Here is a 14,961-nt window from a genome sequence, read left to right as displayed (position 1 = left end):
CCAGTCCCTCATCACGACTCCCGGGCACATCACAAGACAGCTTTGTGACCCATCTCCCCACCAAAGGTCGCCTGCACACTGTCAGTGTGACAAAATCCTAACAGGTATCCCACTTGGAGTAAAAACCATGCCATTAAAGAAGCATGAAAAGCAAAGAAGGGTGACATTTCCAGGAAGTTACATTTCTACTCTCATAAGATAACCCAACTGAGGTAAAAATAACACTGGAAATAGGGGGGGTCATCTGACTGGAAGAGTAAACGCACCGACAGTAAAAGCATGAAGACAGGGAAAGTTGCCCACTGAGTATTTGTTTGAAAGATGGGCTCTGCTTAAGGACTATCCAGAGCAGTTGGTAAAAAGAAACTGAGATTCACTCATTTTTTCAATTCCAGTGACAAGACTGGATTTCCACCATCTTGCTTCAAACACAGATTCAACGTACTCACTATAGTTTTAGATGTAAGACAAAAACTTACTCCCCAAACAAAAGCCGACCCCCTACCTTGCATGCACCAAGCACGTCCCCATCAAGGCCGAAAGCAAACACTGGCTTTCACCGAAGTGGAACCTCTCCACAGACACGATTTATGTGAATGACAAAAATGGATCTGCCTCATTAATATTATAAGTTTCAAAAACTGCTTTTCTAATTCATTAAAAACTTTTTAAAAAAGATTTTATTTATTCATTTGGGAGAGAGACAGAGAGGGAGAGAGAGCATGAGCAGGTGGAGGCAGAAGGAGAAGCAGACTCCCCGCTGAGCAGGGGGCCCGACATGGGACTCAATCCCAGGACCCCGGGATCACGACCTGAGCCAAAGGCAGACGCTCAACCGACTGAGCCACCCAGGCGGCCCTCACTAAAAACTTTTCTGAGGATGACAACATTTTAAAAGCTCATGTCTTATTTCCAAAACAAACAGAGGATTGAGAAAAAATACTAGAGAAGAATCCAAACACAAGGAGCCTTAAAAGGAAAGGTCTGCAGACGACAGGGACGCAGTGTGCCACAGAGGATACCACATATTCTCCGCCCGTGGAGGAAGGGCGCTGGTTCCAAACTGAGACGACATCCCAATAGTCATCTGTTTTGCGAAAGCCTTCACTGAGAGAACTGGCCTCCTGACTAAGCCGGAAGTGCATCAGGACCCCTCACTGGGCCAGCCTCCTACAAAACCACAAGAGCGCACAAATACGGACAAGGAACAAAAGCAGGATCACCGAAGGACAAGTGCAATCACCATGATGCTCGTGTCTTCAGCTTTTTTGGGGGGAAGGAAAAGACAGAATGTCTTCAGACACAGTTCGCACCACGGGTCTGCAACTCCCCGGGCAGCTATGAAGCCTGCCCCTTACTCAGCAAGGACTGGAGGCTGCCAGTTTCTGCCTCCTCAAAACCAGGACCTGCAAAATTACCTGTCTGGACAGAATTGCACTGAAAGGCACATCCCGCTTACCGGAGATGAGGAAAAGCAAACGGACTTTGTAATTTCAGTATTTTTCCCATTAGCGTCAGCATCCAGAACCCTAGCCTGCCAGACAGTAATCACCGCCGCTATCTTCCGGCTGGTCGTGCTCCATCCATTATCAAATTAATTCAGAAGTATCCAGAAAGCCCTACCCTGTTTCATGCAGGGCCAGCACTTAGAGGCGGCCAGGCTGTTCCTCGTCAGGAGGTTCACGCTCAGGTCGCAAAATCTGCTCTATCTTTAGAGCCATTAAAAGAATCTGTTTGGTCAACGGCTTAGCCTTGTGACCTCAATCTGAAGTGGAAGATGCAGTCACTTGGCTCAAGGTTCCTAAGTTGTAACTCAAAGGAATAAAACAAACCCAACAAGAGCCTGTCCTTACATGAACAAGCAAGTGGCAAAATGAGTGTCAGCTGTATGAGCAGTCACCGTCCGGCGCACAGAGGCAGGCCGCGGAGCAGCTGGGACAGAAGACGCCAGGCAGGAGATGGGAGCCTGGACGAGAGAGGCTTCTGGAGGCGCAGAATCGGAGGAGGATGCAGGCCCTCAGGGTCCTCCTCTGGGAAGCCAGGGACACAAAGCAGGTAGGCTACAGGGTGCTTTCAAGGGAGGCTGGCTTAGTGAGGTCAAGAGCAGGCAGTGGCATTCAAGAGACGCGGCTCTGAGGCCCAACACCACTCCTTGCGGGCTGAGATGCCTTGGGCTGGTCACTGGACTTCTCCGAGCCTTAGTTCCCTCACCTGTAAACGGGGAAGATAGCAGCATCTGCTTGCAAGAGCCGTAGGGCCTGCATGAACATGTATACAAAGAGCTCATCCTCGGGGCGCCGGGGTGGCTCAGTCGGTTAAGGGTCTGCCTTCAGCTCGGGTCAGGATCCCAGGGTCGCATTGCATCGGGCTCTCTGCTCTGCAGGGAGTCTGCCTCTCCCTCCCATCTGCCTCTCTCCCTACGCATGTTCTCTCTCGCTCTCTCTCAAATAAATAAAGAAAATCTTTAAAAAAAAATAAATAAAATTGGGTTGTTTGCCTTTAAAAAAAAGAGAGAGAGCTCGTCCTTGGGGCACTGAGGTGGCACCCAACTCTTGGTTTCGGCTCAGGTCATGACCTCAGGGTCGTGAGATCGGGCCCCACATTGGGCTCTACGCTCAGCACGAAGTCTGCCTGAGTTTCTCTCTCCCTCTCCCTGTGCCCCTCCCCACCACGCATGCACTTTCTCTAAAATAAATAAATAAATCTTAAAAAAACAGAAGCGCTCATCCTCATTCCACGTAGAGGAATATGCCAACTTGTCTAACTTCTGCCCATCACCTCCATCTGATACCATCATGAGAGCATCTCTCGTTTTTTTTCTCCTTCCCCGACAAGCCCAGTAGATAATTTTAGGAACCACCATGATAGGACTGTTCTGTGATTTTTACTGTAGGATGGTATTCTCTGTATACTATGACACGTGTATTATATTTAATTTCAAAAACTTATTACAGGACATCATGCTTTTTCCATCCACTCTCACCCTGGAAGTTGAAAGCATCCACCTGAAGAGGGAAAAAGCGGTGGCAGGAAAGTAGGCCAACTGGTCTCCAGCAGAGGCAGACCGTGTGGCCGCTATGGCCATGTGATACGTACCAGCACGTCCACGTAGAGGATCCAGCAGTGCTCCCGGGGACTAATGCAGAGGGACTTCAGGTCGACGCTGCTCTTGTTGTTAAATATCCGGTAGAGGGTGTTAGCAATCTCCGTGCCAAGGTCATCACCTCCTCGACCTTCGAATTCAGGGGTAGCATTGGCTGAACTACACAGAGAGGCAACAGAGAGGCTGAGTGAGTCTTTTCACACAGAGCGAAGGCACAGGGCTTTGTTCCATTGCCCTGCGGAAAGCCGGAAGGGCCAGTGCTACAGGAAAGTCACTGCAGTGGGAAAGGACAGCACCTGCTGTATTTCCAGCCTCCAGACATGCGCACCGGGAGCCAGGCTGGCCCCACGCCCTGGATTTGTCAGTGTGCCTGATGGGCGTGCCCCCGCCCCCCACTTCTAACAGAAGCCATCTTTTTCCAAAGACAAACAAGAGAACAATAGTGAAGTGAACCTTGGCCAGTAATAATTAACTCTCTGGAGAGTGGAATACTCCCCTCAGGCAGGCCCCGGAAGCCAGGAGGCCTGGGGAGTCAAGCAGGCTGGTCACAGAGGGGTCACTGTACATACACCATCCCAAGTTTCCACGGCCTTAGACGCCCCATGAAACTCTCAAAGCAGGAACCACAACGCAAGTACAGTGATGGCCTTCCTGGAATGATTCAGAAGATCTGTAGGACAGTACGCTAGTTATGTCACAAAATTTAGCTTACACTATACTGAACAGCAGGAAAGGGACAGGAGGGAGAAAGACTGGCGGCTGATTAACTAGTAGATTATCCCTTTTACTTTGCTATTTTCTCAAGAGGAAAAACCTTTCCACTTTGGCTTCTTGAATCGTATGCCCAATTACCTCAACAAAGAAGGAACGGGCATCAACATTTGCTGCCCTAAGCATTACTCCAAAGTATTTAACAGGCAATTTCTGAGGGTTTTGGCTTAATAAAAACAAACCCTCAGTACATCTGTGACGTAAGTAAACAGTCCAGTAATCATTTCACTGTAATGAACAGGGTCCAGAAAGGTAAGCCACCAGCTGTTTCACAATGCTCTCTACAAAATCACATACTGAAGCTTTCTGGTCCACTGAAGCTTTCTCATCCATCTAGAAGGTACTAGCTCCCCGCTAGGCACCGGAGGGAGAGCCTGAGCAGGAAGGATGAAGGCCCCGAGTCGGCAATTTCACAAAGTCAGGGGGAATTTCACGACAGGGAACAAATAGCAGGAATGGGGCTGGGCAGGATGTCGACCAGTGGTGGTGGGGGTCACAGGAGACCTCACACCGGAATGTGGGCAGGAGTCGGTCAGACTGCAGACAGGCAGGGGGGTTCCAGGCAGAGCAAAACCCATGTGAAGGCTCAAGGCTGGGCCCACCCACTCTGCGTAATGTTAAAAGAAATCTCACCTGATATATTTAAATATTCCTTTTGTCTAGTCCATTCTAATATAGGTATAAGAATGACCCCTAAAACACTGAGAGTGTATCACTACATAGTAACTTTGCTTCTCTAATTACACAGCTTTCCCTTACCACTGCGAGCCAGCAAAGCCCCAGTTTAAAAATCCTCAAGAGAAACTCGATCACTGCCACAGCAGCCTCACTGCCACAGCAGCCTCGCTGAACCCTCACTGCTTCTGCTGGACTCAGGCACCGAGCCACAAAAAGCAGCTCATTTATGGTGAAATAATCAAGTTCCCAAAGACCAACTTAATAATTTTGCACAGCCAGCAAAACAAAAGCTGTTTCGAATTCACACACTAAGCAATCAATATTATCCATCTTTTTAAGTGTTTAAAAACACCTCTATAGAGATCTGAGTGGACAAATCCGGCCGGAGGTGTTTATGCTTAAAATGTGCACTTTTCCCTGACGACAGTGGGCCACACCCTTCTGGGCAGGATTAATTATTACTTCGGGACTGATTCGTGTGCTTTTTTACAGCCCCAAGGGATGGCTTACAGACCTTCCCAAGTCCAACTCGCTAAATTAATCTACCCACAAAACCACGCCCCACTGGGGGTTTTCTGACACTGAACTAATTTAAACTGGGAATTCTTCCTATTCTAAAGACTTTATTTTTCCCCTTTAAACACATTATTCTTTCAGCACAGCTGGCAGCCAGGCAGAGAGGAAGGTTTAGAGGCTCACGAGACCGCGGAAAGCTCCTGCGTCTGGATGGTGCCCGGGCCCTGGAGTGACTCGGGAGGACGCTGGAAAAATGGAAGGAAATTGCTGGGGCGGGGAGAGGGGTGAGGTGGTGGGAGGCAATACTTCCGGTAAAGTGAGAAAAGCCAGAGACCCCACATTCTAACAAAGGATGCAGAGCAGGATTGAGGTAGAGAATGGAGTGTCCCCTCTCATCACTAGGGGTGCTCCTAGCACAAGGACACTTCCTGGTAGAGGTGGACAGAGAAGCAAACCCAGGAAAGGACCTCAGAGACCACGTCAGAGGACAAGAATGCCCACAGCGGCTGGCCAGGTAACCCCGCGCTCTGAACAAAGAGCTACCGGTGATCCGCGGGCAGTGAGGGAGACTCTGACAAACTCTCCAGCCCATCTAAAGGCATTTTAACTCACTTCTGAAAACAAACTCCGTTAGCGAAACAAAAATCTCACGGGTGGGCTCTGACCTACGGCAGAACCCGGCGAGACCTCAGATGGCCCGACTCTCTCGTTTTACAAGGAGGAAAACTTGAACGTTCTTTCGGAACCACTGGAAACCACTCTTAGCTCTTCAGATGCACCAGCTCGCTCGATTCTCCCCACCCTGCGAGATAAGCACTATTTCCTACCCCATTTTAGAGAAAACAGAACTGAGTCCCAGAAAGGTTATATAATTTGTCCAAGCTCACACAGCTAGTGACTGGGGAGCTAAGATTCCAACGCAGGCAGCCCAGCCCTTACCTGCGAGGCAGCACTGGACTCCCGCTGAATGTGTCATTTGCCATGTCTGGCTTGTAGCCTAACATGAGTCAAGGTAATGAATGGATACTCTGGTCTTGGGACTTATTACTAGACCACAAATATTGGAGTCAAGGAACGCAGACCAAAGGAGTCCTCGATAAAAAGCTTCTCTATCAAGTGCAAAGTTTAAAAGAGAGAGAGAGAGAGACAGTGCACACGCTGTACAGGCTGTGAATCCCGGCCCCCTGCTCAGAGGTATCACAATACACTCTTTCAGTAGTGGAGTATACACTTGGGGCTTGGGGCATAAAACCAAGTGCTTTCTGTGTCTACAATTGCCAAAACCAATTCAGATCCTTCATAAAGTATGACCCAGCCCCTTTTCCAGGGCTGTGGGGAAACTGCTTACCAAGCCAATAAACATAAAAATCCTGGGAACGCTGCCCCTCCCAGTTCTCCACCCCTCCTGACTCATCACCTCTACTCTGCTCCTCCTGCTTGGGCCATCTCTGGTTTAACTGGGGTAGGGTGAGATCAAGGCCACGTCTACCTGGGACAGGACTTCAGACACTAAGCCTATTGTTTCCCTTGTGATCAATCTCGCCTGCAAATCTCTGGAGTCTTAAAGACAGGTCAGGTCAGGACCATGGCAGAAGAAAGTGATTTTGTGGGTCTGTGGGGCAGGACTAACTCTGGACCTTACCAGTCTAGTGGTCAGTCGTCCAGCCCTGTGGCAGGCCCCAATTCCTCCCATTCGCCTGTGTGCAGACGTGCTCATTCCTGAACCTGGAGAAGCTTCCCCATGAGTGGGAATGGGGACAGGAGCACGTTTTGAGCTTTTCATTGCAAGCTCTTGATTGAAGTTTCTGGGAGAGTAACCAGCTCTGGAGACTTCCAGAGTACAGCTAGCTTTGACTGATTGCTGCAGGTTGCCTGTCTGCTTTGCCCCCGCCACCCCAGCCCATCAGGCACAAACAGTGACCCCCTTCGAGCAGCACTAAGCAGTGAGGAACAGAGATCAAGTGGTTCCATCCACCAATTCAGGGCTTGAAGCTTCTGGTTCAACATCAGTGATAGATACCAGTGATCACAGTGAAAAGTAGTTAAGTTCCCACAGGGAAGTGGCAAGGGTTGGGCACACTGAAATGTCTATGAATGAAAAATGTTCTCCTCAACTTCCCCAGTGAAGAATTGAAGCCTCTCAGAGAGGCTAAATGAAGCTTCCTGACACCCCCATCAACATGGGGTCAGAGCTACAAAGAGACTAAACGGATCGCCACCTAGTGGTAGCCCAGAGTCACATACCAGCTCCCTAAATTCTTACCCTCTGGGCGTCAGATGGAAACCATCTTTTCCCAAAGTTTCAAAGTTCTGATTTAAAACAGCCCGTTCTCAAGTTACAACTAACACAAAGACATGAGCCAGGAGTTAGGAGGTCCGAGTTTGCTCCCAGTCTTAGTGAGTGTGCTGCCAGGCATCTCTGGGGCAGTGCTCAGGACCCCCAAGTCTTTACTACTCCACGGGGATGGGGTCAGGGGCAGTGCCACTGGGTACCCTCCCCAAACGGCAGCATTCCCAAGACAAAGGGAAAATTACGGGGGTGGGAGGCAATGTCTACGTCGGGTGCCACGCAGTCTACCAAGCAGACAAAACGGAAGTAGAATGAGGTAGCGGAAAAGCAGTTAGTTTTCTGAGGCCTCTCTAATCACTGGAAATTTAACTAATTAAACCCTGGAAGTTGCTGATAAGTCAAGTCAAGCTGGGCTCAGACTGACAGCCCCGCCCCACCCCAATTACTTCCCTCCAGCTGGCTAACACCTCTGCTTCAGCCTGTGGATGGATGAGAGCCTCGGGCTCTCCAGCAGAGGGGTCGATGGGGAGCACCCTTCGTGCTGGGCACAGCCACAGACGTCCAAAAGCCATTCCTATTCGCTGCATGGGAAGAAAGGGGTTTGTTTATGCAATTACGAGTTGCTCTCTGAAGACCCAGGTGAGGTTCTGATAAAGGTGGCAGCCGCCTGGTGCTTGGTCAATCAACATCTCCCTTCTCTGTAGGAACACAAGGTTTTGGGAATCTCTCACGGTCATTCTACCTGCTAGACTGAACACATTAACCGAGCCACGTGAAGACACTGAAGTATGCCACCTCGCGATTATCCACCTTGAAAGAGAGTCAGGAGAACTCCCTGGACACTGGAGCTTCTGGGCCTATTGAGGGTTTCCTGAGACTTACTAAGGGAGAAAAGAGAGGAGTGGGCAGCCCCGCTTGGCCAGGAAGGAGAGGCTACCCCTGGAAGCCGTATCTTCGGAAGAGGCGGGTCCAAGCATCCTCCCGCCCTGGAGCCACCCTCCCTTTACAGCTGGGACCAGAAAGGGACAAGGGCAGCAGGCTAAACTGGAGTCATGCCCCGACACACAGCCACAATGAAATGTGTCCCCTACGCCAAGCATCTGAGGGCAACACCTTCCCTTTGGTGTGGTTGGGCTGACTGTCTGCGGTCCACCGAAGATGAAGGAGGTAGAAGATAATAAAGAGGTAAAAAAGAAAAGCAAATTACAGTGCTTCACACGTGTGCCTGCTTCTCAGTGATTGTTTACTGCATTGAATTAGGCAGATCAAGGCCAGGAGAGGCATTTTTCTTCCACCAAGAGCAAAGGGATAAGTTGGAGGCCTGAACAAGGTCATGGTGACTTAGAGGATGGGCCAGTCCCACTGGATGACTCAGGCTGGTGAGAGCAGCCAGGTCCAACGAGGGGAGGCAACTGCCTGGGGGTGTGGGGGGGTCTCACAGGGCAGGCTGCAGGAATGGGCTGGAAGGAAAACTGGCCAGAAAGCCGAATGCAGATACGTTCTCAGAACTCTGAGCACGATATCCCTGGACAGCTGGCTTCTGAAGGCTGCATGGAGTAGAACGAGCAAAGACCAGACTGGGAGAAGCGTGAGCTGGCAAGACCAGCTCTACGACCCTGCGGAACCTACTTACCTGCTCTCAACTCCACTGGCTGTCTCTCTCATAGCAGTGCTGTGAGGACCAACTTCTTTTTATTTTATTTTATTTATTTATTTGTAGGGGGAGAGGGAGAGAGAGAGAATCTTGAGCAGGCTCCAGGCCCACTGTAGAGCCCAATGCGTCACTTGACCCCCACAACTCTGAGATCATGAGTTAAAATCAAGAGTTGATGCTTGGGGGCACCTGGGTGGCTCAGTCGGTTAAGCATCTGCCTTTGGCTCAGGTCCTAATCCCAGGGTCCTGGGATCGAGCCCCGCATCGGGCTCCCTGCTCAGCGGGAAGCCTTCTTCTCCCCCTTCCATCTCTCTCTCTCTGTCAAATAAATAAATAAAAGCTTAAAAAAAAAAAAGAGTCGACGCTCAACCAACTGAGCCACACAGGGCCCCCAAGGACCAACCTTTGGGTCTGAGAGAAGACCAGAAAACTCTAACTCGCTATATAAACGGGGGTTAGCATCTATGCCAGAAAGGTGCGCATAGCAGGCCTAAGGCTGCTATCTTTAGAAGGGCCTGCTTGCAAGGTGGGCCCTCAGCTGGTATCTGGGAGCTTGACCATCAGAATATTCCCAGTCAACGGTGAACTGTGGTCCACTGTGCCTAGACTATTTGTGCAAATAATATGATAAGGTGAATATGTGCTTTCCTTCTAGGAGTCTGGAATTTTGGTATGTGGTAAGCAGAGGGTGCCCATGTGACCAGCCCCAATAAAAATCTCTAATGGGCTTTCTTGGGCAGAATCATCACACACATATCGCTGTGTTTCCGCTGCTATGATAAATCTCAGCCGTGGGTACAACTACATGCTGAGTCCTGTGGGTCCTTCCAGCAAATCTCCAAATATGGGGGTGGTCTTGGGGGCTTTAATACAGAATCGGTATTATATACCTGCACCTAGCATGAGCTAATAGAGATCCTTACCCACCTCAAGGAAGCCTGCTGTCACCACCTAATTAGAAGCGAAGTTATAGACAGAAGATGGGACTGGGCGAGCAACCCAGTAAAGAGCCCTGAGCCCAAGAAAGGGGAGGCAACGGGTTGGGGGGAAGGAACACTTCCTGAAAGCCCGCTGGGAGCCAATCATTGTGGTGGTGCTCACTCTGTCTTCCTCACTTCCTTTCTTCATCATCGCAACAGTATCATTATCCCTATTTTTTAGAGAAAGAAATTCGGGCACACAGAGACTGAGTAACTAGCCTGAGGTCACACAGCTGGCCAGAGAGGGCTGGCTGGCTGCAGAAAGTGCGGAGTCCTGGCTCTTCCCAGCACCCACGCTGCCTGCCTCGCTGCCACTCCCTCCGTCACGCTGTTTGGCCGGCCCTCCTACTTTCTCTGCCAAGCAAGTCACAAAAAGTTTTCTGCAAAACTGGAGCAGGAAGTGAAACAGGGCACTTTAGACCAAATGACCCTAATTATCTATGTCTGATATTTTTCAAAGCATCGCGAAACCCACCATTTCATTTGACTCTCAGAACCACCATGTGCTGGGCTACCTGGCAATGCCCTCCTTTCTCCAACAGGGACAACGAGGCCCAGCAAGGACCGGGTGACTAGGACAAGGGCAGGACTCAAGCCAAAGCCTTCTTCCACATATCCCAGTGCCTGGCACCTAGGAGGAACGCAGGAAATACCTGCTGGCTGCGGGAATGACAACTGAATACAAAATAAAAGTGGGCTCAACAGGAAACCAAAGGTCTAGTCTCTGAATCTTTTTTTAAATCGTTTTTCTTTAGGGGTGCCTGGGTGGCTCAGTAGGCTAAGTGTCTGACTCTTGATTTCGGCTCAGGTCATGATCTCAGGATTGGGGGATGAAGCCCTGAGTCAGGCTCCACACTCAGCGGGGAGTCTGCTTGAGGATTCTCTCTCCCTCTGCCCCTCCTGCCAGCTTGCACACGCACACACGTGCTCTCTCTCTAAAATAAATAAATATATCTTTTAAAAAATATAAATCATTTATCTTTAAAAACATATGCATAGGAATGTCCGGGTGGCCTAAGCATCTGACTGTTGGTCTCAGCTCAGGTCTTGATCTCAGGGCCGCTGAGTTCAAGATCCACATTGAGCTCCATGCCCAGCATGGAGCCTACTTAAAAAAAAAAGCACGGTACTGACCAGTCAACGAAGAACTCCAAGTACCCTTCATTTGGTTTCTCCAGCTTCGGCGTCCCCATTTCTGCTTTCACTCCCACCAAGATGTCTGTGTGACCCTGTGGACACATGCAAGAAGGATCCTCACTCAGGGCAGGAAGTCAGATGCCCAACCACCAACCTCCTCTCCCAGACTATGCCCCTGGGGGACTCTTTTAGGAGCACTGCAAAGGAACTTGCAAAGTGGCTCTTTGAAAAGGTAAGGAGTCCTTCAGATCTAGGCAGATGCCCTCCCAGAGTCTGGCTTGGATCTTCGATTCCCTGGAAAAATATGTACTCCCAAAGCCCGGAGGGGCCTGCAGCTGGCTCCCTAGGACCTGCCCGTCCTCGCCCTGGGCACGGACTGTGGCCACAGTACTCACCAGCTTGACCCTGGCAGACCCACTGGTGTTAGACACCACGTCGGTTTCCACTTCGACACATCGGTAGTCCTCACAGCCACGGCCATCCACGCGGAGGTCTTCCTAAGGGCAACAACCACAACCCTAACACAACCACAACCCTAACACAACCACAACCAAACCACCAACAGACTTCTAAACTCATTCACGCCACTTCGCCCAGGAGAACTAGGCAGTACAGCATCCCTTTCTCTCTTAGCGAATCACCCAGAATTCTGTCCTCGTAGCTAGGAACAATATTACAATTTTACACGTGAGGGAATGGAGACTCAGAGAAGTAAAGCAATGTATCCAAGGTCCCATGGCTGGTGAGAGCAACGCTGGGTTTCCACCCAAGCCCGACCGAGGGCAAAGTCCATACTACCACCTACTACCCCCAAACAGGCACACAAAACAGGCAAAATCTGAACGAGAGACAAAATAAGCTGCCTCTTCCCAAATCTGCAATTCCCAAATTGCGCCAGAAGTATGTGTTGTCAGAGCTACAGGGTACCACTGTCTCAGCTGTAGCCCCCCGAACTCAACAAAATCTACTCTGAGGATAGCCAAAGATACCCAACTCTTCTCTTCCAAACCAGGCATTCTCGAGAATAGGGGTAGCACACTTCTGCCTAGGGCCACCTGATTCTGTAAAACGTTTTACTGGAACACGGCCACGCCTGCTCCTGGAGGCAGCCTATGGTTGCTGTCACGCTACAACGGCAGAGCTGAGCGGTTGTGATGGAGATCTTCTAACCTGCGAGCCCCAAATCTTCACTCTCCAGCCCTCTACAGGAAAAGTTTGCCGACCCCTGCTGCAGAAGATGGATTTCAGAGTGGTCTACGTACTGCCTCCCCCTTATCCCCGTGTATTTACTTCTTCCGTTATTAACTTCTATCAGTATAACTCATGGATATCAGTTTTATGCTGTGGCTGTCATCCAATACTGTCATTACTTTGGCTGTTGCTCAAAGTCTTCCAGATTTGGCCACTAGGGGTTCCTCTGGGTTGGTTCCTGCATTCCTTCAACATGCCTGCAATCTTTTTTGAGCACATCTTTACTCCTAACAAGACAAGATGTTCCAGCCTCTGCTATTTCTCCCGGCGCCAGCCCTGGGATTGCCCTTTCTCCAAGGAGTCCTGGTTCCTTTCACTGAAGAATGGTGCTTTAAAAACCACGATCTGGCTGCTAAATAAGTTCATTGCTACTGAGGTACCATTGCTTCCAGAACTTCTCCAGATGGAGCTAGACAACATCTATGTATGCTAGCCCACACAGCTGTATTTATTTCTGAGTCTATCCATGTACCTATTAAAAGGCCATGTGTTCACACTGGTAGTTGGTTCTAACCTTCCTCCTTGTCTGATCTGTAACTTCTTTCTCAGAAAGTGAGAAACCTGGCTCTCATTATCCACAATGTATTTATGTATTTGTTAAATCTTGAGAAACAAATGTACTAATGAAGTATGGTATTTGTGTAGAGTTCTTTTTGTCTTTAGCCTTACAATGCCCACCCGGAAGCCTATTTCCCAGTTGTCTTCCCCATCCTTCAGTGTGGTTCTGCAAGTCCCCTGCACCCCTGTGAGGTTCATCTGTAACCATGTGTGCTCCAGTGTGGGTCCCTCACAACCCGGCTACTTTTAATGACTCATTTACTTTTTGGGTATGCGGACTATCACCATGACTCTAGGAGTCAAAGTTATCAGAAAAGGTGCGCTCGGGGAAAGGCCGCTCTCCCCTCAGCCCTATTGTCATGCCCCCTTCTTTCTAGCTCTTTCCCACCCATGCCAGGCAGTCTGTTTAATTGCTGGTTCATCGCTCCTGTATTTCCTTTGCACAAATGAGCAGGTACATGAATATTTTTTTATATCCCTTTCTTTCTTATACGAAGAGTAACATGCGATAGATACTCTTTTTTTTTTTTAAAGATTTATTTATTTATTTATTCGACAGAGATGGAGACAGCCAGCGAGAGAGGGAACACAAGCAGGGGGAGTGGGAGAGGAAGAAGCAGGCTCATAGCGGAAGAGCCTGATGTGGGGCTTGATCCCATAACGCCGAGATCATGCCCTGAGCCGAAGGCAGACGCTTAACCGCTGTGCCACCCAGGCGCCCCGATAGATACTCTTTTATACTTTGCTTCTGCTTTTTTTTTTTTTTTTTAACACTGTATCATACATATGCAGGCAATCGCTATACATCAGCTCATGGAGATTGTCCTCATTCTTTGTAAAGATTTTTTTTTTAAAGAGTTTATTTATTCATTTGACAGAGAGATAGCCAGGGAGAGAGGGAACACAAGCAGGGGGAGTGGGAGAGGAAGAAGCAGGCTCCCAGGAGCCTGACGTGGGGCTCCATCCCAGAACGCCAGGATCACACCCTGAGCCGAAGGCAGACGCTTAACGACGGAGCCACCCAGGCGCCCCTGTAAAGATTTTTAAAAAGCATTCTTTCAGAAAAAGACTCATTAGCTTCATCAGATTCTCAAAGGGGTTAATGCTCCTCAAAATGTTTAAAAACGCTGTCCTAACGTACACAACTGTCACAAATTTACCTTTAAACTGTCTGGCTAGCTGCATATATGACTGACATTTGGATTTGGAGGCCTGAAATCCAGCAGAGCACTGCATTCACTCAGCTCCGACCTTCTGCCCTGTTTCCACTTCTTCCCGCTCCCACTCCCGTTAAGGCAGAGGAAATACACATCACAAGTCAGCTTGAAGTCCCTTTGCGGCTCGTCCACTCCCCAGGCCATCCCCTCCCTGGAGGCAGTCCCCATCTTGAGTCTGGGGAGACCTGTACTTGAAAAGCAACAGAATTTCAAGTCTAGGAAATGAAACTCCAGGGAGGAACTCCATAAAGTGAGGAGTGATCCTTCACTGGAGGATCCCAAAACTGCCTAACTGTCTCTTGACAACCCCACCAACGAACAGGAAGGGCTTCCTAGGTCAATCTCTGGTGCCCCATCCCCCAGGTGTGCCCAGTGAGGAAAGGGAAAACAGGGCCCAGAAACATCAGTTAGGAAGACTCCTGCCTGAGCTGCAGGTCAGGTACCAGCGTGAGCGATCACTAGGAGTATTAGTCATGGGCTCCAGGCCTGGTCCTGCCTTAACTAGCTGCTTGACCTAGGACAAGATGCTCGAGACTAGTTTCCTCCTTTGTTAAAAGATGGAAATTGAATTAGAAGGCCTCAAAGGTGCTTCTCTAATTCTACAGATCTATAAATTAAAACAGCCACAATTATTTGCAAAGACTAACAGTAGCTACTCTCTAATGTGCATTTACTATATTTGGGATAACATGCTAGGAACGCTACACGGCTGACACATTTAACTCTCACACCAACCCTATAGGATAAGCTTTTTTTCATTCCATTTTACAAATAAGGAAAGAGGTTTAAAGATGCTAAATATCTGG

At 49.3% G+C, this 14,961-nt stretch overlaps 1 protein-coding gene across 1 annotated transcript in view; it reads right to left on the bottom strand.

Moving 5' to 3' along the window:
* Nucleotides 1-14,961, bottom strand: part of EXOSC7 (exosome component 7) — a 36,645-nt gene that overhangs the window by 12,727 nt on the left and 8,957 nt on the right. The window contains exons 2-4 of the mRNA XM_026500635.4: nt 11,525-11,626; nt 11,127-11,221; nt 3,097-3,262 (exon numbers count right to left, since the gene is read on the bottom strand). Of these exons, the coding sequence (XP_026356420.1) occupies nt 3,097-3,262; nt 11,127-11,221; nt 11,525-11,626 (363 nt within the window). The remainder of the gene's footprint in view (nt 1-3,096; nt 3,263-11,126; nt 11,222-11,524; nt 11,627-14,961) is intronic.

Source organism: Ursus arctos, unplaced genomic scaffold, assembly GCF_023065955.2.
Source record: "Ursus arctos isolate Adak ecotype North America unplaced genomic scaffold, UrsArc2.0 scaffold_14, whole genome shotgun sequence".
Taxonomy (NCBI): domain Eukaryota; kingdom Metazoa; phylum Chordata; class Mammalia; order Carnivora; family Ursidae; genus Ursus; species Ursus arctos.
Note: the sequence above shows the minus strand (reverse complement) of the source record. Positions and strands in the feature narration are given on the sequence as shown.